Source organism: Sus scrofa, chromosome 13, assembly GCF_054392235.1.
Source record: "Sus scrofa isolate SSC_HxYL_T2T_F1_AM1 chromosome 13, Sscrofa_HxYL_maternal_Yorkshire_Landrace_v2.0, whole genome shotgun sequence".
NCBI lineage: Eukaryota > Metazoa > Chordata > Mammalia > Artiodactyla > Suidae > Sus > Sus scrofa.
The window spans coordinates 151,215,104-151,240,448 of NC_139395.1; the positions used below are offsets into that span (position 1 = coordinate 151,215,104).

The following is a 25,345-nucleotide window of genomic DNA, read 5'->3' on the forward strand; positions in this document are numbered from 1 at the left end:
TTTGTATATACATTAATATAAGACTGTGGGAGAAAAAAAAGCCTATAGTTTAGTCAGGTAGAAAAGAGAATGAAAGATAATACAGTACAATGTGCAAGAGGTATATGATTTGTATAGACAGTATGTGCTCTGGGGTGTTGAAGGACAGTCACCAGACTGGGATGATTGGAAAAGGCTTCATGGGAGAGGGACCCCTTCAGATAAACTTTGGTGAATAGGTAGAATTGAATTGAAAGGAACAGTTCATGATGGGTAATGTCTTAGGAAGGTGATAAACTTGTTTTAGGTCTAATTGGCCTTTCAATTCAACTGGAATGAAAAGTTTCGTAGCTAAAGGTGATGGAAAGATGGATAGAGAAGTATGTTGTGATCAGGCTTTGGAGACTTAATGCTAGGTAGGGTAAGGTATTGTTTGATGAGGGTCCAATGTATAGATTAAATCTGCTTTTAATCTTACTCTAAAAGCTCTGACTTACTATTTTTTTTGTTATGCAAGGTATTCTGTCTTTTTGTTCTATTCCCCCTCTTAAGTAAGAGCATGAGCTGGACAGGGAGCAAGGTGAAAGAGTTTTATTGGATTTAGAGACAAATAACACCCTTAAGAGGGCTCTTAATAATTGAAGGAAAATTTTTTGAATAGCACTTAATAGAGATTTTCAAGTTCCCTGGCCAGGGATCACACCACACCACAGCTGCAACCTGAGCCACAGCAGTGACAACATCAGATCCTAACCCACTGTGCCACCGGAGAACAACTCCCTAGTAGAGATTTTAAAGACATCGTGTAGCATAATTTTTGACTGGAGAACCAAATTTATTATCTACTTAAGAAAAAAGAACTTGAGGTGATTTTCTTAAAGGGGTGATAACGGTAAAGCCCTTCTGTAAAGTATGTGATAAACTGAGCTGCTTCTGAGAACCCGCTTTTCCCTAGTATCTACGGTAAAAGTTTTTGAAGAATCGTATTTCAATAATGTTTTTTCCCTTTTTCCACATTAGTATCTTCAGATATTAAGAAACAGATACCTAATGAAGCTTCTGCTGGCAGTGAAAGAGATGCATCAGATACACCACAAAATTGGTCACTGCAAGATCATTATAGAATGTATTCACCCATGATATACCAAGCTCTCTGTGAGCATGTGCAGACTCAAATGTCACTGATGAATAACTTGCCCTCAAAGAACAATGCTAATGGAACTCCTACTGTACCTTGCCACACTGTGTCTGGTTCTGGTCAGTATGAATGATGTTTTAAAAAGCATGAATATAAGTTTGAATTAAGTTGCCTGGTATAAGCAGTATGAGATGTAAATGACTTTTTCTCCCTTTTACCTTTCAGAATCTCACACAACACATTCTAGTTGTGGCTTATCTACCCCCACCCCAGTCCAGTTTTCTCAGCAGCCACCCTGCCCTCCAATGGTTCATTCTGTGAGTACAGTTTATAGACTATACAAGTAATAATTTGCTTTTAGAAATTGCCATCTTAAGAGAGAAAATTGAATTTGCTTATTGTATCTTTTTTTTTTTTTGTCTTTTTGCCATTTCTTGGGCAGCTCCCACAGCATATGGAGATTGCCAGGCTAGGGGTCCAATTGGAGCTGTAGCCGCCAGCCTACACCACAGACACAGCAACGCAGGATCCAAGCCACATCTGCAACCTACACCACAGCTCACAGCAACGCCAGATCCTTAACCCACTGAGCAAGGCCAGGGATCGAACCCACAACCTCATGGTTCCTAGTCGGATTCATTAACCACTGCACCAAGATGGGAACTCCCTTGCTTATTGTGTCTTAATACCCTAGGATGTAAAGATCAATGATTTTTTTCAAGTTTTTTTTTTTTTTTTTTTTTTTTTTTTTTTTTAGGAAAAGTTTTGCTGGAGTGCCTGTCGTGGCACAGTGATTAACGAATCCGACTAGGAACCATGAGGTTGCGGATTCGATCCCTGCCCTTGGTCAGTGGGTTAACGATCCGGCGTTGCCGAGAGCTGTGGTGTAGGTTGCAGATGCAGCTCGGATCCTGCGTTGCTGTGGCTCTGGCGTAGGCCGGTGGCTATAGCTCCGATTCGACCCCTAGCCTGGGAACCTCCATATGCCATGGGAGCGGCTCAAGAAATGGCAAAAAGACAAAAAAAAAAAAAAAAAGGAAAGTTTTACCTATTGATTAAAGACAGTGGCGGAGGGGAGAGGGAAAGAAATTAGTGGAAAAAGATATCACCCATATTTACCACCCAGGCAAAATTGCTGTTAACATGTAGATAGAGCATGTCATTTAATTTTCTGTGTAGGTTTTGTTTTCTGGTTTAATTTATTAAGTTTGCTTTCTTTTAAAACTATTGTCATAAAAAATTTTGTACAGTTTGATATATTGCTTTTTTTCCCTTAGCATTTTATTGTAATTTTTTTTTTTTTTTCTTGGTGTTTTTGCCTTTTCTGGGGCCGCTCCCTCGGCATATGGAGGTTCCCAAGCTAGGGATCTAATTGGAGCCGTAACCGCCGACCTACGCCAGAGCCACAGCAACACGGGTTCCGAGCCGCGTCTGTGACCTACACCACAGCTCACGGCAACGCCAGATCCTTAACCCACTGAGCAAGATCAGGGATTGTACCCGCATCCTCATGGTTCCTAGTCGGATTCGTTAACCACTGAGCCAACGATGGGAACTCCAATTTTTTGTAGTTTTTTAATAAGTTGTTAATACTCTGTTTAGTGGATATGCCGTAGTGTATAACTACTCTCCTATGGTTAGGTATTTAAGTACGTGTTTTACTACCATAACATTTCTATAAATATGTTTTACAAAATCTTTTTTGTATATTCGGGCTTATTTTCTTACATTGTAATTTCCCAAAGTGGAAGTTTGTTTTAGTCCCTAAAGTGGACTAAAACAGTTAGTCCAGTTAGTTCGATGCCATTAAACTATTTGTGATATTTGTAAACAGACTATTTTATTTATTTTTATTTTTTTGTTTATTTTATTTTATTTTTTTGAGGTCTGCACCAGTGGCATATGAAGGTTCCCAGGCTAGGGATCGAATTGGAGTTATAGCTGCTGGCCTACACCACAGCCACAGCAACACGGGAACCGAGCTGTGTTTGCAACCTACACCACAGCACGCGGCAACACCAGGTCCTTAACCCACGGATCGAACCTGTGTCCTCATGGATGCTAGTCAGATTCGTTAACCACTGAGCCACGACAGGAACTCCTAAACAATCTATTTCAGTCATGGCTTTATAATGTTCCCATATTGCAGACTGAACTAATTAAGCTTTTAAAAACTAGAATGTTATGCTGGGGGAAAATTCAATTTACTGGTAATCTGTAACTCCATCCTGCAAGTGGCCTTTTCTAACATTTTTCATTTGAGTTTATTATAGTTAATGCTTACAAGTCAGTGCTCACATTTTTGAAGGCTTAACTTGTTTTTTTCTTCTTTAGGAAGTTCAGACTGATAGTGATAACCAGTTTGCCTCACAAGGTAAAACAGTTTTGATGAACTGTACCGATGATGTTCTAAGGAATTCTTTCAGTACTAGCCTTGGAGTTCCATGTAGCTCGCCCCAAATTGACAAACCAGCTCCTCCAGCATTCCAGCAGCTGGGTCTTGCTAATGGGATTCTGCCACAACAAAGAGTTCCAAAGGAAACGGACCTACTAAAGTGTTTCCAGACATATATGAAACTGTTGCATTCTCATCCGGACAGTCAGACACAGCAAAACCCCCTGTTACAGCCAGCTTCCTTGGCTACTAATGAAGACAAATGCACTAAAGAACAAGGAGGAGAGGTCAGAAGCGAAGGAAAGGATTTAAACCTACATGTGCGAGATTTAAGAATAAAGGATGTGCGGAAGGCAAAAAATGTGAACCAGAGTGCTGAAAAAGTGAGAACTATAAAATACTTGTTGGGAGAGCTCAAGGCCCTGGTAGCAGAACAAGGTAGATAAGTATTTTTCTTTATAATTTTCTGTGGAATATCACCATTTAAATTTAGAATCATGGACATGGAGTTTGTGATATTTTCCATAGAAATAGGGCTTGTGCTAAACAAGGAAATGAATTTTGTCTGTTTTGTTCTTATTTTTTAGGTTTTGCTCCCTCTTATTTCCTGTGGATTTAAAATGTGCTAGGGAATATCAAACAGTCTTTTACATGCAAGTGTATATTCATTCTACTTGAATCAAAGGGACCTTGAAAAGATTCAGCCAAAGAGAATTTGTAGCGATAAAATTTAAGGGGTTACAGGACCCCTAAATATGATTAACTCCCTAGAATAGAATGACAATTTTTTCCTATTTTAAAAAGGCACAGAAATTTTCCTCTCATCATTTCTTTAATAACCAAATGTTATAATGTTTAACAAATTTCACCTTGAGAAGGAACTGAAACCTTTCTATGCCCTTTTCATTTCACTTGGGGTTTTTAATTAAATCAAGAAAAATGTCTAGGGTGGGGTTATGTGATATTTGAGCCAGGTTGTATTCATTTGTTTCCATTATGTGTGTATATTCTAAATAATGGCTTTTGCTTGAAGTGAGTTACAGATTTGTCATCTAGAAAAAAACAGAGTAATTGATTCTGGAGGCACTGATTGAATACCCAATATTTGCAGACCTGCAGAAAAAAATACCAAATCTTAAAATTTATTTTTTCTATAGGACTGTAGTACCATTCATCCAGTGGTCAAATATATTAAAATCTCTTGTGTTTTCAGACCTTCAATATATTACTGTTCTTTTAACCAAATTCTTAGTCTTTGGTAACAATAATAATATTAACAATGTTAGCTGTCATTGGTTGAGCACTTACCATGTGCTCAGCACTCTGCTAAGTGTTTTATATGCATTATCTTATTTAATCCTCACAGCAACCCTATGAGGTACTGTTATTGTCCCCATTTTACAGATGAGGAAACTGAGGCTTGGAGAACAGTATTTCATTTAATCCTCTCAGCAACCCCATGAGGTACTGTTGTTATCTCCATTTAACCATGACGAATCCTAGGCTTCAAGAGTTAAGTGATTTGACTAAGATATATATTGCTAGAAAATGGTGTAACCCAAGTCTCTGCCTCCAATGCTTATGAATGAAACCACTCTAAGAAGGACTGCTCAGTAACTGGGCACAATTGTTTGCTGTGTGCATGTAAACTTTCATCAGGGTATTAAAATACTCAGGGAATTGAATAAATTTTTGTAACTTAGAATATACTTTTCCTCTTTTGGATCTAAGACAGTTAATATTATGTTTATTAAATATTTTAAGTTCACAGAAAATTTGAATAGAAGTGAAGGGACAAAAATAAGAAGACAGAAGATCTAAAATCTACCTTCCACCATCCACTCCCTACCATTAATAACAAAAATGATAGCACTTTTGATGCTATATCAAATGATGTGTGGCTGGTTGTGTTAAATCTGCTTTATAAAATTACGTAATAAAACCTTACTTGGTAGACCCTCCCTCAATATTTTCCCACAGTGAGTCACCTAAAGTGAATTATTTGTTTATGCCAGTGTCAAAGGTTGCGTTGTAGATGTTAATACTATAATCAATTATAGGAAACCCTTTAGCAATTAAAGGAGTCCAAGATAGTCTTTTGGTAAATGTGAACTAGAGATATGTATAAGTCATCTTTCTGCTAGACGCTTTAACTGAAAAAAAAAAAAAACAAAAAAAAAAAAAACAAAAAAACCCACCAATAATAGTCCTGTGACTAATGATTAATCTTTAATTTACTGAACTTAATTTCTTTAGAATTTTTATGAATAAGGAAGTACAAGCTGCAGGAGAGAAGAAAATAGGATTTGAGTAATAAATCAATAACTTAGTTGAGGTTGTTTATAGCAAGTATGTATATATCTGAAATGTTTTCTTTTTAGTGGTACCTATGAATAATCTTATCCAGAAACAATTTATAATATTGTCTTTACTTATCTCTTCTGCGTTTTATAGAAGACTCAGAAATTCAGAGGTTGATTACAGAATTGGAGTTATGTATATCTTTGCTTCCAACAGTAAGTGGCAAAACAAATTTTCAGGTTGAAATAGCACTGGCCATGCAACCACTAAGAAATGAAAATGCTCATTTACGCAGGTAAGAATTGCTCTTTGAATTTTTTTGGTCTCTATGCAAAGATGTCCCATGGCTGGAACAGAAGTGTCTAATGAGATACCTTGGACTTCATGGAGAAAATAGATGCATTGTCTTACTGTATTTCTACTGTTTCTTCCCCACATTCCAAACACTGTCAACATTTTCCAACTCTTCTATTACTTCTGCCCACTAGGACATATTTTTTCCCCTCCTCTTTCACATATGTTGTAACTTGGCTAGTAATGAATGGAGAGGGAAATGAGCTGCCCCAGAATATTTATGAGGATAGTCTAGGTTATGGAGTAACAAACTCCAAAATCTCAGTGGCATAGCACAACAAAACTTTATTTCTCCTTCACACCAAGGTTATCATGGCTCACTTGAGACTGTCTTTCATCCTGTGGCTGAGGATTTAGGTTCCCTCCATCTCAGGAGCCACTGTCTCAGTGTATATTTTTCAAGAGAAAGAGAACGTGGATATGTCACACCAACTCTGACATGCCCCGGCCCAGGAGTGTGGCAGTCTCACTTCTCCTTATATTTTATAGACTAAAATGTGTTATAAGGCCCTGCCCGACATAAAGATCTGGGACACAAAATTTTCTCATACTTCCTGTCCACTCCAGAGGGAAAGGAGAACCTGATATGGGTGAGCACCATTAGCCCCACAACACTCTGACATAGGGAAAAAAACGTAAAATTCTTAGGTAATTTTTCTTTTGGCTGTCATAACTTATGTTGAAATTATGGCCTTAATTTGTTTAGGAAAGATATAAACCACATGTCTAATCTTGAAATATAGGAATCACATTTTATCAATAATATCTTTTTTTTTTTCTTTTTTTACTTTTTAGGGCCGCACACACAGCATATGGAGGTTCCCAGGCTAGGGTCTGAGCTACAGCTGCCAGCCTATGCCACAGCCATAGCAACTCCAGATCCGAGCCATGTCTGCGACCTACACCACAGCTCATGGTAACGCCAGATCCTTAACCCACTGAGCGAGGCCAGCAATTGAAACTGCAACCTCATGGTTCCTAGTCGGATTCGTTTCTGCTACACCATGACGGAAACTCCTTATCTTAACTTGGAATGTTTCAGTGGTGATCACCAAGGCCACTGCTCAGTGTCTGCGAATATACTTTGCAATGGATTGGAGCACACTTTCAAAAGGTGCTTCTGCAGCACTGCAATGTGAGTGTGATCTGAGAGGACATTACAGTTGTGTGAGTTATAGACAGTATACCAGATAGGAACTGTAAAGACCTTCCTAAACATTTTAAGAAACTAGAAAGCAAAAAAATAGGATTCCTAGTGGAAGGGTAGCTTAAAATCACACGTCTGGAATCTGCAGAGGCACGACACCTAGCGAAGTTTACTTGTTTAGAATTATTTCTCTAAAGATCATTAGTCTCTAGCTACTATGATACATTCTGGGGTTGCTGGCTTAAATTGTAATAATACTGTCTTCAGTCCTGACCTAAGAGATCCCCATAATAGCATTAGTTTTTCAAAATCAAAACCAAGTATTAATAATGGTAGAGTTCCCATTGTGGTGCAGTGGAAATGAATCCGACTAGTAACCATGAGGTTGAGGGTTCAAATCCTGGCCTCGCTCAGTGGGCTAAAGATCTGGCATTGACATGAGCTGTGGGTGTAGGTCACAGACACAGCTTGGATCCTATGTGGCTGTGGTGTAGGCTGGCGGCTACAGCTCTGATTCGACCCCTAGCCTGGGAACCTCCATATGCCATGGGTGCGGACCTAAAAAGCAAAAATAATAAATAAATAAATTATAATAATAATGGTGATAGCCAGTACTTTACTAACATTTTTGAATGTTTGTTATCTGCCAGGCTGTTATCCTTTATATGTGTAATCTCTTTAAAGTCTTACAGCAGCTCTATGAAGTACACATTATGTTATTCTTATTTGCAGATGAGAAAATCAAAGCACAAAGAGGTTATAACTTAACCCAAGGTCATATACCCAAGATGTAGCAGAGACAAGACTCAGACCTGGGCAGTTTGATTTTAGAGTGTAGTTATCCTAATTTCTATGCTTCTATGCAGCCTCTGCTAGGAAGTAGAGACTGGCTTTTTATGCTTCAGTATAGGTGTATTTTGTGGAATAAAAGAATATACTGTAATGCATTAAAATAAAATAAACATTTATGTTTTTAAAGGTATAACTATCAAATAATTAGTTTCTTAAGCATACTGGAACCTAGTATTCAAGTATTATTATTTTAACTTTTGACCATGGGAAATATCAATGGTTGCTATTTATTTCTATTCCTTATAATATGTTTAAATTGCTTTAGGAGCTAATTTATAATCCACTTAAGAAAATAAGTCTTACTACTTTATTGGTCACTGCTTGTTTTTAACTTTTTAAAAAGGTATTAATTTGATGTCTAACCTAATTCTTCAGCCTTTGCACCAAAGCTTTTTTGGCTGTGTCCTTAGGGGACAAAGATTATATAGCATGCTACTGCCACTATTTACCTGACCTTCCGAAAATGAAATTATTGAAAAATGGAGAATTTGTCAGATATGCTTTTTTTAGTAGAATGATTTCTAGCATAAGTATAGGAATTTTTGTGCCTCTTTGGTAATCTTTATTTGGAAAGACTTGTCCATAATCTCCATTACAAATGAAAGTTGGAATGCACAGGCTTATGAATAAGTTTTTCAGCATTTTCAATCAAAAATTTTTTTTTTCTTGTTTGAACATTTTGAAACTTCCTGTTTCTTTTTAGCCAGCAAACGGATCTTTCAGGACTTTCTTGGTGTTTATTGCCATCTTGTGGCTTAAAAAAAAAAAAATAACTAGGTGCATTGTTTCTTTGGCATTTGGGGCCAGACATTTTTTTGTGTGAGATGCCCGACACAGTGCTCAACATTTAGCCTTCCTGGTCCCTACCCACAAAGTGTCTGTAGTGCCCCATTCATTGTGACCACCAAAAGCCCTGGCACATTCCAAAATTTCCTGGATGAAGGTTAAGCTAGAGAGTACCCTAATATTTAAGGGCAAGTTAGAATTCATGACCCATTTTCTGATTTTAAACTCAAATATGAGACCATTACTTACCCACACAGAACCAAAAAAATGAAATGGAAGTAAATGGGAGGAGCTGGGGTGTGTCATCCAGTCTTTTAGCCTGGTAATTTGACATGTGCTAACATAATTCTTCCAGATGGAAGTTACTAGAGGAAGAATAGATTGTTTTTTTATTTCCTTTTATTTTTGAGTTAGAAGATGTATTGGGAGAACTAGTGAGTTAAGATCTAGACATGGTGAATGTGTCATTTGGACCATCTGGAGACACAAATGGTATGAGTGGAGCACATAGACAAGATCCAGGATAGAAATGTAGACCTGGGAGTTATTCGCTGACCACCTTTTTATTGAATATTTACTGTAGATCTGGCACTGTGTAGGCACTGGAGACGGTAATGATTAACAACAAGTGATTTGTCATCAGCGGGCAAGTGGTAAATTCACCAAGAAGGTCTAGAGCATGATCACAGCCGAGGGTGAATTGCTGGGGAATACCAGCTTTTTAAGGAAAGAACACAGGAAGAGGAGCCTGAGAAGAAGCAACTAGGGAAGTAGCAGAAAAACTGGGAGAGAGTGATGCCACAGAAGCAACTGGAAAAAAGAATTTATGGAAGGGGAGAGATCTTTGTATAACATCCAAAATAAACAAATTCACAAGAGGGACAGAAGTAGGTCAGGAATAGCCCTCCCATGGAGTTCCCGTTGTGGTGCAGTGGTTAACGAATCCGACTAGGAACCATGAGGTTGCGGGTTCGGTCCCTGCCCTTGCTCAGTGGGTTAACGATCTGGCGTTGCCGTGAGCTGTGGTGTAGGTTGCAGACGCGGCTCGGATCCCGCGTTGCTGTGGCTCTGGCATAGGCCGGCGTCTACAGCTCCGATTAGACCCCTAGCCTGGGAACCTCCATATGCCGCAGGAGCGGCCCAAGAAATAGCAAAAAAAAGACAAAAAAAAAAAAAAAAAAAAGAATAGTCCTCCCAAAACACCGGAAAACTTGAGACAGGGTTCTCTAGTTTCAAAGAAATTAAAGCTTATAGTCTCTCTTGGAAGCAGGAAGAGAGAGATTGGAAAGAGAGAGTACTGAAAGAAGAAAAGACAGTAAAAGGAGATGTGGATTGAGTAAACTCAGTAAAATAAAGGAAAGCAAAAAAAAAAAAAAAGCCCTGTTAAAAACAAACAAGAAATTAATACCAAACAAACATCGAGTCAGGGATATTACAGACACACAAACACACACACACACACACACACACACACACACGTATGTATGTATATATATATGTATATTAGAATCTAAGCAGTATGAAGGCTGAATTTTGTTGTTGTTATGTTTTTTTGTATTTTGCTCCCCCCTCAAATCTTTGTTTTAGTTGCTGCTAAATTCATAGTTAAGTGTCTCCTATAAGCCTTAGCTCATTTCTCTTCACAAATCCTTTAAATACTTTTATTAATTTACTTTTATTGTGGTAAAATATATGACATATTTATCTTTTTAACCTTTTGTAAGGGTATATTGCACTGGCATCAAATACATTCACAATACTGTATACCCATAACAACTATCTGTACCCAAAACCTTTTCATCCTCACATAAACCCTGAACCCATTAAACAGTAAGTCCCTGATCCCTTCCCCTTAGCCTCTGATAACCTCTATTCTCCTTTCTATCTCTATGAATTTGAGAAGACTGACTTTTTTTTTTGTCTTTTGACTTTGGTCTTCTGTAGGGCCTCACCCACGGCATATGAAGGTTCCCAGGCTAGGGGTTGAATCGGAGCTGCAGCTGAATCGGCCTACACCACAGCCACAGCAACGCCAGATCAGAGCCGTGTCTACGACCTACACCATAGCTCACTGCAACCTCATAGCCTCAACCCACTGAGTGAGGCCAGGAATCGAACCCACAACCTTATGGTTCCCAGTCAGATTCGTTTCTGCTACTCCATGATGGGACCTCCAAGAAGACTGAATTTTTGTCTTTTTTGTTTGCCGCTATATTTCCAGTGCTGAGAATTGTGCCTAGCACTCACTCTAAGAAGGGTGGGAAAGCTTAAAGAAATCATACAAAACAAAATAGAAAAAGATTGATCTAAAAATTATGATTAAGAGCATAATACACGTGGAAGAGAAACACAAAAGATATAAACTTGGCATAACTAGTGTTCCTGAAAAAGAGAATAAATAGATTAAAGATAATATTGAAAGATATATAAAGAAAGACTTACTAAAGATCTGTGTCAGCAGGTCAGGGTATACAAGTTCTCAGAAAAACTGTGTGAAACAAACACCAAGACATACGCTGGTGAAGTTACTGCACTTTGAGGACAAAAAATTTAACTTTTATACACACTAAAGAAAATGCATGTCATAAAGAGAAAAATATCAGACTAGCCTCAGCCTTTTCACAGTGATGTTTATTACAGAAGATCATAGAACCTCATTTACAAAGTTTTAAGGGAAAGAAAAGATGCTCCAAGAATCTCACATGTGATCCATTAAGATCCTTTTAGAGTAAAGGTGATAGTCATATTCTAAAGTGCACAAAAACTTAGGAAGTACAGCACCCTTGGACTCCGTTAAAAACAAAGATTCTGGAATTTCCTAATGGCGTGGTGGGTTAACGATCCAGCATTGTCACTGCTGTGGTTGGGAGCACAGGTTCGATCCCTGGCCCAGGAATTTCCACATGCCGTGGAACAGTTAAAAAAAAAAAAAAAAAAAATATATATATATATATATATTCTTGAATGGTAAAGTATACTTAACCAAGAGATGAGTTCAGATACAGGAGTAGATTAGAGATGAACGTTGAATCTGTACGTAGAACTAAGACAGGTGTGAAATTATGCACTCTGTGTAGAATCGAATCAGTGCTTTTCAAATCCTGTTTCTTTTAAGTTGTTTAGGAATAATATTTTTTTGAAGTAAAGAAATATTTGCCTAAAGTTTATTACTTCTAATTTCATTTGTCACCATTCTTCAGTTAAAATCATGTAATCCTAAATTCAGTATATAATATTTAAAAATAGTATTTGCAGCAGCATCCCATGGTTTAAAAATAGTTTAGCTAATTTTTTCTTCTCTGTATGTACTAGAAAAATATCTGAATGATATCCATCAAATAATGATTATTATTTCTATTCAGTATTGTGCTGGAGGTTCTAACCAGTGCAATGAGGCTAGGAGAAGAGATAAAAGCCAGACTACATTGGAAATGAAAAAAGTAAAACTGTCTCATTCATAGATGACATGATAATATTTGTAGAAAATCCTATGGAATCTACAAAAAAGCTACTAGAATTAATAAATCAGTATACAAAAAGCAGTTAGTTATATTTCTACGTCCTAACAATGAACATTTTGAAATGAAATTTAAAATCAATGTTGGAGTTCCCATTGTGGTGCAGTGGAAACGAATCCAACTAGGAACCATGAGGTTGCAGGTTCAGTCCCTGGCCTTGCTCAGTGGGTTAAGGATCCGGCGTTGCCGTGAGCTGTAGTGTATGTCGCAGATGCAGTTTGGATCTGGCTTTGCTGTGGCTGTGGTGTAGACCGGCAACTACAGCTCTGATTCGACCCCTAGCTTGGGAACCTCCATGTGCTATGGGTGCAGCCCCAAAAAGACAAAAATAAAAATAACAAATAACAAATAAAAATCAATACTATTTACAGTAGCATCAAAAAATGAGCCAGTTAGGGATAAATTTGATAAAGGATGTGTGAGATTTATACACTGAAGGTTACAACACATTGCTGAGAGAAATTAAAGAAAACCTATAAAAGTAAAGAGATAAACCAGATCCATCGATTATAAGATTCGCTATTGCTAAGATGTACTCCTCAAATTGATCTATAGATTCTATGTAATTCTAGTGAAAACCCCAGCAGTGTTTTTGTAGAAAGGTGATCTAATATAAGATTTATATGGAAGTTCAAAGAGTGTAAAATAACCAAAACAATTTTAGGAAAGGAGATAATTTTGTACTATCTTATTTCAAGACAGGTTATAATTTATAAAGTTATAGTAATTAAGACTGTGTGGAATTGGCATAAAGATAGACAATTAGATCACTGAAACAGAATAGAGTCCAGAGACACTCATACGTGGATGGCTGACAATGATGCCAAGGAAATGCAATGGGAAAGTAATAATCGTTTCAATAAGTAGTGCCAAAGCAATTGGAAAACTGTATACCCCTGCCCCCCCCAAAAGAACCTCAAACACTTGATACCATATGTAAAATTAACTTGAAATCAATCACAGATTTAATATATAAGCTAAATCTACATGATTTATAGAAGAAAACACAGGAGGAAATCTTAGGGACCTTGGGTTGGGAAGGATTTCTTAAATAGGATAAAAAGTAAAACTAGAAAAGAAAATAGTGGAAATTCATCAACATGTAAAATTTTTGCTCTTCAAAAGACACTGTTACTAAAAATGAAGAAGTAAACAACAAACAAAATATTTACAATGCATGTATATAGAATGCTTGAATGGTTACAACTTAGAATAGGACAGATATGATTTTAAAATAGGCGAAATTTGAATAGACACTTTACCAGAGAAGATACATGAATATCAAATAAGCACATGAAAATATGCTCATCATCATTAATCATTAGGAAAATGCTAATTAAAACCATATTGAGATACTCCTACATACCCACTAGAATGGGTAAAATTCAAAAGACTGTCTTAGTAAGGATGCTGAGGAACTGGAACTTTCATAATTTGCTGATGGAAATATAAAATAGTACAACCACTTTGGAAAACAGTTTGGCAGATTCTTAGAAAATAAAAATATACCTATAATCTAGTCATTCTAATCCTAGGTATCCTATTCACCCAAGATAAGTGAAAACATATGTCCACACAAAAGCTTGTTTGTGCATATTCATAGAAAACCATTCAAATGTCTGTGAACAGGTGAATGGATAAACAAATAATGATATATCCATACAGTAGAATGCCACTCAACAATAAAAAAGAAGAAACTATTGGTACATACAGCAGCACGGATGATCTCAAAATCATTATGCTTTGTGAAGAAGCTGGGCAAAATATATGTATTATATACTTGTATAGTATTAAAATTCTAGAAAATGCAAACTAATCTGTAAATCAGTTGTCTGGGAATGCAGCATTATGAAATGTGACCAGAGGAAATTTTGGGAGATGATAAATATCTTAACTGTGTTGATAGTTTCACACATCCAATGTCAAAAACTTATCAAAGCATACTCTTTAAATATGTGTGCAGGGAGTTCCCGTCGTGGCGCAGTGGTTAACGAATCTGACTAGGAACCATGAGGTTGCGGGTTCGGTCCCTGCCCTTGCTCAGTGGGTTAACGATCTGGCGTTGCCGTGAGCTGTGGTGTAGGTTGCAGACGCGGCTCGGATCCCGCGTTGCTGTGGATCTGGCGTAGGCCGGTGGCTACAGCTCCGATTCAACCCCTAGCCTGGGAACCTCCATATGCCGCGGGAGCGGCCCAAGAAATAGCAGAAAGACAAAAAAAAAAAAAAAAAAAAAAGTGCAATTGATTGTGTGTCATTTGTGTCTCAAAGATATATTTCAAAAGATATATATTTTAAAAAGATATATATTTAAAAGAATGAATGAATAGAAAAAGGAAATAATTGCCTAAATGTTCTTTGTTAAAATCAAGTAAGAACATATAACACATAATATTTTAAAATAGCATGTGTAACATCTATTTTTAAGACATTTTTTATCATGTATCATTTTTATTGAACAATCTTTTTTATATTTTTGCACAGTTTTTTTTCCATTTTCAGAAGTTTTATTGACGTGTAGTTGATTTACAATGTTGTGATTATTTCTGCTGTACAACAAAGTGATTCAGTTTTACACATACACATATCCATTCTTTTTTAGATTATTTTCCCATGCAGGTTATCACAGAATATTGGGTAGAGTTCCCTGTGCTGTGTATATAGCAAGTCCCTGTTGACCATCCACTCTGTAGGCAATAGTGTGCATGTCAGTCCCAAACTCCCAATCCATCCCTCCCCCTCACCTGTCCCCTTTGGTAACCATAAATTTGTTTTCGAAGTTTGTGAGTCTGTTTCTGTTTTGTAAATGTTCATTTGTATCATTTTTGTTTGGGTTGCTTTTTCTAATTTGTGTATCTATTGTAGATTTTTGGTTTTGGTTACCATGAGGTTTTGATATAGCAGTCTCTCTCTCTCTCTCTCTCTCTCTCTCTCTCTCTCTCTATATATATATATATACACACACACACACACACATACACAAGATTGTTTTAAGTTGCTGCTCTCTTAATTTCAAATGCCTTTCCAGAATCCTGCAATCATACTCTTTGTGTGTAGATGATTTCCTACCTTTACTATATGTTTGTCTTTACCAGTGAGCCTTCTCATTTGTAATTTTCTTCTAGTTGTGACGTTTTCTACCTAGAGAAATTCCTTTAGTATTTGTTGTAATGCTGGTTTGGTGGTGCTGAGCTCTCTCAGCTTTTGCTTGTCTGTAAAACTTTTGATTTCTCAGTGGAAATCTGAATGAGAACCTTGCGGGATAGAGTAGTCTTGGCTGTAAGCTTTTTCCTGTCATCACTCTAAGAGTATCCTGCCATTCCCTTCTAACCTGCAGAGTTTCTGCTGACAAATCAGCTGATAACCTTATTAGGGTTGTCTTTTATGTTACTTGTTGCTTTTCCTTAGTTACTTTTAGTATTTTCCCTTTGTCTTAATTTTGGTCAATTTCATTAATATGTGTCTCATGATGTTCCTCCTTGGGTTTATCCTGTATGGAACTCACTGTGCATCCTTGATTTGAATTAGTGTTTCCTTTCCTTTACCATGTTAGGGAAGTTTTTGGCTATTATCGCTTCAAATATTTTCTCAGGCTCTTTTTCTCTCTTCTTCTTTAGGAATCCCTATAATGTGAATGTTGGTGCATCTAGTGTTATCCCATAGGTCTCTTAGACTACCCTCATTTCATTCTTTTTTCTTTATTTTCTTCTGCATCAGTAATGTCTACCAATCTGTCTTCCATCTCACTTACCCATTCCTCTGTCTCATGATTCTGCTATTGATTCCTTCTAGTGTATTTTTCATTTCGGTTACTGTTTGTTCTTTAAATCATCTATATCTTTGTTAAACATGTCCTGTAATTTCTTGATCTTTGCCTTCATTCTCACCCCCACCCCAGGATCTTGGATCATCCTTACTGTCATTACTCTAAAGTCTTTCATGTAGGTTTCATATCTCCACTTCACTTAGTTGTTCTTCTGGGATTTAGTCTCGTCCCTTTGTCTGGAGTGTATTTCTCTGCCATATCATTTTTCGTATTTGTGGTTTCCTTTTGGCAGGTTGCAGGGTTGTAGTCCCTCTTGCTTCTGGTATCTGCCCGCAGTGAATTTGGGTGAATTTGGTCCAGTGACTTGCACAGATTTCCTGATGGGAGGGACTGGCGCTTGTTCACTAGTGAGTGGATCTTGGTCTCATCCCTCTGGTATGCAGTGTTGTTTCAAGGGATGGGATTAGAGGTGGGCGTATGCTCAGGAAGACTTTAAGCAGCCTGTCTGTTGATTTAGGCTCTCTACTCCTACTCTTGGTTTTTTGGCCTGGGGCTTCTTAGCACTGGTGCTACAGGGTATTGGGTAGGGCCAGATTTTTCCAAAATGGCAGCCTCCAGCATAGCTCACACTGACGATTATTCCCTGAGACCTCTGCCTCCAGCATCCTGCCTCACAGTGAGCCATAGCTGACAGTTGCGTCCTCGGGAGACCCCCCCCCCAAAACCTACAGGGAGGTCCGGCCCAGATTCTCGTGGAGTCCCTGCCTTCCCTGGGATCCAGTGCCCGTGAAACCTTGTGTGTACTCTCCAAGAGTAGAGTCTCTCTTTCCCCCAGTCCTATGGAGCTCCTGCACTCAAGCGCTATTGGCCTTCAATACCAAATGCTCTGGGGCTCCTCTTCCCAATGCCAGATCCCCAGGCTGGGGAACTTGCTGGGTTTAGAACTCTTACTCCTGTGGGAGAGCCTCTGCAATATAGTTTCCAGTTTGTGGGTCACCTACCTGGCGGGTATGAGTTTTGCTTATATAGTAAAAGTGCCCCTCCTACAGTAGGATATCTTTTTTGGTAGTTTCCAGTCTATTTTGTTGATAGTTGTTTGGCAGTTAGTTGTGATTTTGGTGTTTTTGTGAGAAGTGAGCTTAAGTCTCTCTATGCCACCATCTTGTCTCTGTTCTTAGAATAATCATTTTTGAAAAGCTTGGCCCTGAAAGCTGGGAATGAGAGGGAAGAAAGTAGTCAGCAGTACAGTTAGGTTAGAGGGAATGTTTTCTTAAATATGGGAGCAGTTTTATTATGCTTCTCGGCTCAGGCACATAAACTAGTAAAAGAGAAGAGAAGAGAAGTATCTGACCAGGCCATACAGCATTGTCAGGCAAAACTTCTGTCACACACTTGGTTTGTGAGAGAACCTGCTATTTTTCTGGAAAATATCAAAAGAAGCATTCCAGTTGGAGTTACAGATTACCAATCTATATAGCTTTTTCTGGATCTGCACTCTTTATTGTAAAAGAGAAACCTTGGCAGAAAAGCATAATTTTATTAAAACCAAAGGAAGGAAGGAAAAAAAAAAAAAAAAGGAAGGTCATTTTATACTGCTGTTCTGTATGTAGCTTGCCTTTTTTGTTTTGTTTTGTCTTTTTGTTTTTGTTTTGTTTATTTTTGGGTTTTTTTGGCTGCCCTGCAGCCTATGGAGTTCCTGGGCCAGGGATGAGACCTGAGATGCAGTTGCAACATGCCACAACACTGGATTATTTAACCCCCTATGTGAGGCTGGGGACTGAACCTGGGTCCTGGCGCTGCAGAGATGCCATAGATCCCATTGTGCCACAGCGGGAATTCCTGTAACTCGCTTTTTTCAGTTCATATTGTCTCTTGGAAATCTTTCTACATTAGTTTCCTTTTTTTTTATACCAGTGTATTAGTATTTTATAGTGCGGATATATCATATTTATCTACCATGTTAAGTTGTTTCCAACTTCTCACTCTTAAATATTGTTGTTGTGAATAATCTTGTATATATTTACACAATTGTAAATGATTTAGCACATATACAACTATTTCTGAGGATAGAATTATAACTAGAATTATTTTGTCATGGATTATCAACATTTTACATTTTGTTGGATGATACCAAATTGCCATCCAAAATGGTTTTACCAGTAGACAGCCACCAATTGAGATAATTCATTTCCCTATATTGTCACCAGCAAAAAATGTCATTTCCTTTTATTTTTGTCAATCCTATGGCCATAAAATAATCTCCTGTTTTAAATTTGCATTTCTTCATACTAGTGAGACTAAACATTTTTTTACATATTTATTTGCCATTTCTATTTCTTATAGTGAATTGTCCATTCTTATTCTTGGTCACATTTTTCTTTTGTCATCTTTTTCCCTTTTCTAGGGCTGCTCCTTCGGCATGTGGAGGTTCCCAGGCTAGGGGTCGAATCGGAGCTATAGCCACTGGCCTATGCCACAGGCACAGCAACTCGGGATCCGAGCTGAGTCTGCAACCTATATCACAGCTCACGGCAACTCCAGATCCTTAACCCACTGCAGGGATTGAACCCGCAACCTCATGGTTCCTAGTCAGATTCGTTAACCACTGAGCCACAACGGGAACTCCTCTTGGTCACATTTTATTGCCCTTCTAAATGACTTGTAGGAGCTCTTAAATGTTACAGACCTTTTTGTCTGTTTTATATGTAACAGGGTATTTTCCTCCAAACCTAGAAGAAGTTTCAAATTTTTATATAGTTAAGTCCTTCATTCTTTTCCTTGATGGTTGCTGGATTTTTTTTGTGTGTGTAAGATTTTAATTTTTTCTGTTATAGTTGATGGTTGCTGTATTTTGAGTCTTACTTTGGAATGCCTTTCTCACTTAAGATCATGTAGATTTCATATAGTTTGGTTTTATTTGTTTTTATATTTTACATTTAGTTCTTTAATCCATCCTGAATTGATACATACAAGTGATGTGAGGTAGAATCTGTCGTTTTAGGTTTCATAACAGAAATACTTTACTGCAGAATATTTCCAGGTTAGTAATTCTAGAAAGATACTGCAGGTAACAGTTTTTTAGCGCTAACTTCTTAGAAGTAAAGAAAACACTTGTAGTACCTTTTATATGTTTCTTATTGTGAAACAGCTGCATGTTCTGAAGTTCATTGTGGGGCAAAGGTGCTGCTTGTTAGCATTCTCTTTACTTAAAAAAAGCCATTAACTTTTACATGTAATAAAGAACTTAGTAGAAGCATAAATATGTGTTTCCCCATTTTTACACTGTGACAAGCCAAGCAGATAGACGTCTGATAGCAGTCAGTCCCTGCAAGCATTCTGGTTCACAGTTGTGACTGAGCTTTTAAAAAGCAGGTAATTACTACAATAATGAAAATACTTCCTTAGAAGGAAGATAGAAGAAAATAGAGGAGATAGAAATGAAAGAAACAGAAAAACAAAACAAAACAAAACAAAAACCAAGAAAATCACTGAAAAGACAACAAAAAAGAGGAAAAATAAGTTTTTTCCTAGGAGGGAAGGGTTTTTGTTGTCCTAGGCAATCTTTTAAAAATTATTTCAGGCCTTTTAATAATAGCAGTAGTGTGGTTTTGTTGTTTTGTTTATTTGGTTTTTGTCTTTTGTTTGGGGATAAGACAGACTTCTGCTGTCCTAGTGGGTATTACTGTTTGCATAGTCTATTTTAATAGGCTATCAAATGTACACTGTTAAATGAGCTTGGGATTCTTGCACTCATGTTTATTCATTATTTCATTTAGGCAATTGAGAATTTTGAACCAGCAACTTAGAGAACGAGAAAAAACTCAAAAGGCATCTGGTTCTCTGGAATGCAGTCTTGAATGTAGGTAGAACTTTAAGAAATGATGGTAAATTCTTTGTGGCTCTGGAAATGTTTATAAAAAATCAGCTTTCTTAATTACTTTGTGTTAAGTGGATTTTTTTTTTTTTTTTTTTTTTTTTTGCTTTTTAGGGCCTCTCCTGCAGTAGAAGTGGATTAAAGAAAAAAATTTTAAAAAACAGTAATAGGAGTTCCCTAGAGCCCAGCAAGTTAAGGATCTGGTGTTGTCACTGAAGCAGCCTAGTTTGCTGCTGGGCGCAGGTTCAGTCCCTAGCCAAAAGTGGGTGTGGCCAAAAGTAAATAAAAAGTAGGGATAATACTCATTAAAATTTAATATAGTACAGAAACACAAAAGAAGGTTCTATCTCTTCCCAATAATACATCTCTATTTTTTTTAAAAAGGTTGTTTCCTTTCATGTATCTCCTGTTCAAATATAATTGATTTATTTCACAAATACTGAGTATATTACTAGTAGATAGGCACTAATAGAACTATATATGTACTTTTTTCTTTTGTGAAAATGAGATTACATTGTATGTATTCTTATGCAGCTTACATTTATTCACTTAGTATGTAGTGGGTATTTTTCTCTATCAAAATAAATCCATTTCTTTCTGTTTAAGAACTATGTAGATATTCTGTTTATGTAGTTCTGTCATAATGTATTTAAAGTACTCTGCTGATAGATACCTAGATAATTTCCCCGTTTTCCCAATACAAATAATCCTGCAGCAAAAATCCTTGTACCTATGTCTTTTGGCATAGGTGTGAGCTTTTTTGTAGATGATAGTCATAGAATTGCTGAGTCAAAGGGTAAGTACTGTTGCAGTTTGACAGATATTGCCCAATTGTCCTTATGGATCATAGAACTTAAGGTAAAATAAAAGAAGAAAAATTAATAGGACTAGAGGAAAAGATAAGAACCTTTTTTGTATTCTTGGGAACTTTGGCTAAGCCTCCAAAATACTCACATGCTACAAAGGAAAGATTGATAAAATATGTCCCAGAAATTTTTTCATTTCATGCACAGCAGAGTTATAAATACATTCATAAAGCATTAATCAAATGGAGAAATTTTGTAATACATGATATGACAAAAGCTTTAGGCTTTTTCTTAATATATAAAAATACCTCTTGGAATACAAAAAAATCTAAGCACCCAACAGACTCAGAATTTCATAAAAACATTCAACTTCACAAGAATAATTTTGGAAAAGATCACTGTGATTCCATTATGAATAAACAATGGGGATGGGTAGGAGAAAGGAGCCAAGATGGGAATTGAGATCAGTGTTTGCCGTCCCTTTTTAATTCTCTTTTTATATCTTTTAATTCTCTGCCATTTACCTTCTTGTTTCCTTGAGAAACATGTGTTATTATTCATGATTACTTGTTTGCTATCAGCTCCAGGAGAGCAGGAATCACATCTCTGTTGTTGACCCACTCTGTGCCCAGATTCTAATGTAGTGCCACGTAGTAATCTTCCTCACTCAAGGCTGCAGTTGTTGAATGAATAGCGCCACATACTTTATAGCCATTAAGAATGTGATAGATCCATGTCCTGGTACGTAACAATCTTATAAGGGAAAAAGGCAAGATTAAAAGCTATGAGTATAGTATGATTCATTTATGTTTAAGTATTTCTTATATGCAAAAGTATTTCCCAGAAAGATAGCAAAGTTAATAGTCATTGCTTCTGGGGGGAGAGTCATTTGATTGCATTGGTATTTCATGGTATTTGAATTTTTCACTTTGTGTATGTATCATTCTTTCATTAAGAAAGGTAAAGAAACTAATGCCTGAAATACCAGTTGGAGAAGAACGATAAGACTTCTGCCAATCAATTTTTTAAAAAATACATTTAGTATTTGTATAGAACTGCTCAAGCATATAATTACTAAGTAAAATCAGTAAATTCCAAGCGTTTTTTTCTTTTTTCTTTTTTAAAATCTTTTCCAGGTTTGTACTTTTTTTTTTTTTTTTGTCTTTTTGTCTTTTTAAGGCCACACCCACAGCATGTGGAGGTTCCCAGGCTAGGGGTTGAATCAGAGGTACAGTTGCCAGCCTACACCCCTGGCGCAGCAACATCAGATCCAAGCTGCATCTGCGACCTACACCACAGCTCATAGCAACGCCAGATCCTTAACCCACTGAGCGAGGCCAGAGATCGAACCCGCATCCTCATGGATACTTGTCGGGTTTGTTAACCACTGAGCCACCACGAAAGTTCCCCAGGTTTGTACTTTTTAAACTGGGGTTAACAATTATATTACCTATTTTGTCTTACAGTGTTTTCTCTTCAATCGCTGAACAAGTCACTGCAAAATCAATTACAAGAGTCACTAAAAAGCCAGGAATTACTACAGAGTAAAAATGAAGAACTTTTAAAAGTGATAGAAAATCAGAAAGATGAAAACAAAAAATTTGCTGATATATTTAAAGAGAAAGATCAAGCTTTACTTGAAAATAAACAGCAATTTGACATTGAGACAACAAGAATGAAAATCGGTATGTGTTTGCGTTGTAGTTATGATCACTTTTTAAAAACAGTAATAAGGAAACTAAAACTTTTTTCTTGTTTTAGAATTAGAGGAAGCCTTGGTCAACGTGAAAAGCTCCCGGTTTAAGTTAGAAGCTGCTGAAAAGGAAAATCAGATATTGGGAATAACATTACGTCAGCGTGACGCTGAGGTGACTCAACTGAGAGAATTAACTAGGTAATGTTGGCATCATTTGAATAACTCATGCCTTTGGTTAGATGTATTTATAAACTTCAAAATAATTTCAGACCTGCCCTCTTACCCCATCCTTTTCTCATTGTTTTTGTTAATTTCTAGTGATGTTGTCTTTTGCTCCAATTAAGTTAAATTCCAAACATGGCTAAATACTTTTTTAAATCATGTGATTCCAGGAAAAGCCGCTCTGCTGAGGAGCTGAAGACTGGTTTAGCAAAGTGTTTAAGAGCTCTCTGAAGCCAGAGAGACCTGAGTGGAATTCTAGCTCTTGCCATGACTAAGCAAGAGAGTTCGTTAACCTTGCTAAACTTTGGATGTAAAGTAGGGAGATGATTAGGATAGATGGGAGGATTAAGGAATCATTCATGAAAAGCCCTTAGCTCAGTAAGGGCTCATTCATATGATCTTGGGTAAGTTATTTAGCCTCTTTGAGCCTCAATCATTTTATCAGCAAAATGAGGGAGTTGGCAGCAACTCCTAAGATCTCTTTGTTCCTTAACATGTCTTAAATAAATAAAACCACTTTACTCAATTTTTGTGTGATATGCACGTATACAGTTCAGTTTTCTCTTGAGAAACTAATTTTTAAAACCTAATTTTTAAAATACTAGAGAAGTCAGTTATTTTAAGCCTGAATATCATCAGATCTGGCCGTGCCTTTGAATGATCTTGGAAATTCATGGTTCTAAATAAAAATTCTAAATTTAAAAGTCTTCTTTGTATTGTAAATGAGAAGACCCATTTTGAATTATAAACTTTTCCCCCACTTTGAATTATAAACTCTTTAGAGAAACAGATTATATATGTGTTTTTGTGTGTGTGTGTGTGTGTGTATATATATATATATATATAATATTAAATTACTTTATGGAAGCTATGTTAATACAGGAAAATTGCTTTTTTTGCACACTCATCTTTCACAGAATAATTTCACTCAAACTTTTATTGAATAGTGAGAAAAGCAAAATACACTTCTTGTATCCATGTAGTGTTACAGTTAGTTAGGCTCCAGTTGGCATTGCTACAATGTTGGCTCATATGACTCTTGTTCTAAGTAAAATAATTAAGAGAATGTCCCTTCTTATGAAAGCCCTTATAAGGTCTCCAAAGAAAATCATCTTTTCTTTTCTAAAGACTAATTTGGGAGTGAAAACTGTTATTTTCAAGAATTTATAGTAAAAGAAGCCAATCACAAAAAGCCACATCTACATGATTTTATTTATAAAAAATGTCCGGAATAGATAAAGCCATGGAACCAAAAGTAGATTAGTAATTGTCAAGGGCTGGGGGAAGGGCTGAGAGAATGGGAAGTGACTGATAATGTATAGAGTTTCTTTTCAGGGTGATGAAAATGTTTTGAAACTAGGTAGAGGTTATGGTTGTATAACTATGAATACAATATAAAATCACTATGTTGTACACTTTAAAAGTGTTCATTTTATAATTTATAAATTATATCTCAATAAAGTTTTTTTAAAAGTATATATGGTATACAGTCAGTTTGGAAAAGAAAAGCAGGACAGCAAGTCAACATGGTCAAGTTCCATGAGCAGCTGTTTAGGTGTCACCGAGAGCATCTCCTCATTCTGCTTGGCCCCAAGCAGAAAATGAAGCAGAGGATTGAGTTTCCTGGGAGTTTTCTTCCCACAGTCTTTTTCTTCATACTGCTAAATCCATCTCCTTTATGGCATGAAATCCGTACCTGATGTTATCTTTTATGTATAAAATACTTGAATTTTTTTTCACAGTCTTCTCTCTATTATTTGTCCTCATCTATGGAGGGAAGATTTAAATATCTGCATTTTCATGGATGGGGAAGCGGGGGTCATGGAAGTTAAATATTAATAATTGGAGTTAATAACAGCAGAGACTAAAACTCACATTTCTTAATTCCTAGCCGTGTTTTCTTTCTCTCTCATACATGGCATGGCCTTAGCTAAAATATTCTATTCCTGGTGACAACTCTGGGCTTAATCTAGTCTAAGTAAACCTTAGTATTTTTTTCACCTGGGAGATGGATGTATAAATGGATGGATTCATTTGCATATTCATTTATTCAGCAAATGTTTATTGTATATTATATTGCAAACGTATGTGTGAAACATACACAAAAGTATTTAATCATCTTAGTTGCTAAATATCCACACTGTTAAGCAAAAAGCCCACTCTAGTTCTTTGATGACATATGTAGGGAAATAACATCTTTTTTTAAAGGATGAACTGGACTAAATACGGAGATAGGTGGTACATTTGTGAAGAAAATTGATAACGCAAATGTAAGAACAGTTTTCAGATTAAGTAATAATACAGTTATTCTAGAAATTAACATGAACGGAAGCCCAAAGAAATGAAAAGCACTTAACCTGACTTTCATACCTCGTTGGAGCCTGACCTGGACCTGAGCCAAAGACTTCAGATTCTCCCTTCAGTTTTGCTTCCTATTTTGAAAAGGACATCTTCTCTCTGAGAGATGACCTGTTGTTGAGAGATCTTTGTAAGAAGATACCTTAGTGTCTGCTC

The 25,345-nt window shown here is 36.8% G+C and overlaps 1 protein-coding gene across 41 annotated transcripts in view; it reads left to right on the top strand.

The window, feature by feature from the left end:
• CCDC14 (coiled-coil domain containing 14) overlaps window positions 1-25,345 on the top strand; it is a 48,744-nt gene that overhangs the window by 17,465 nt on the left and 5,934 nt on the right. For 22 of the 41 annotated variants that reach the window (XR_002337868.2, XR_002337869.2, XR_014824635.1 and 19 more), the window contains 7 exons: window positions 1,000-1,236; window positions 1,343-1,434; window positions 3,452-3,950; window positions 5,967-6,108; window positions 20,010-20,092; window positions 22,380-22,598; window positions 22,675-22,807. Coding sequence is in view for 17 of the 41 variants with exons in the window: in XM_021070220.2 (XP_020925879.2) it covers window positions 1,000-1,236; window positions 1,343-1,434; window positions 3,452-3,950; window positions 5,967-6,108; window positions 20,010-20,092; window positions 22,380-22,598; window positions 22,675-22,807 (1,405 nt within the window). In the remaining 24 variants the exon portion in view is untranslated. Of the gene's footprint in view, window positions 1-999; window positions 1,237-1,342; window positions 1,435-3,451; window positions 3,951-4,878; window positions 4,977-5,966; window positions 10,354-11,095; window positions 11,343-20,009; window positions 20,093-22,379; window positions 22,599-22,674; window positions 22,808-23,001; window positions 23,623-25,345 lie in introns of those variants that run through there. The other 19 variants (XR_014824646.1, XR_014824652.1, XR_014824647.1 and 16 more) reach the window with 11 other exon arrangements.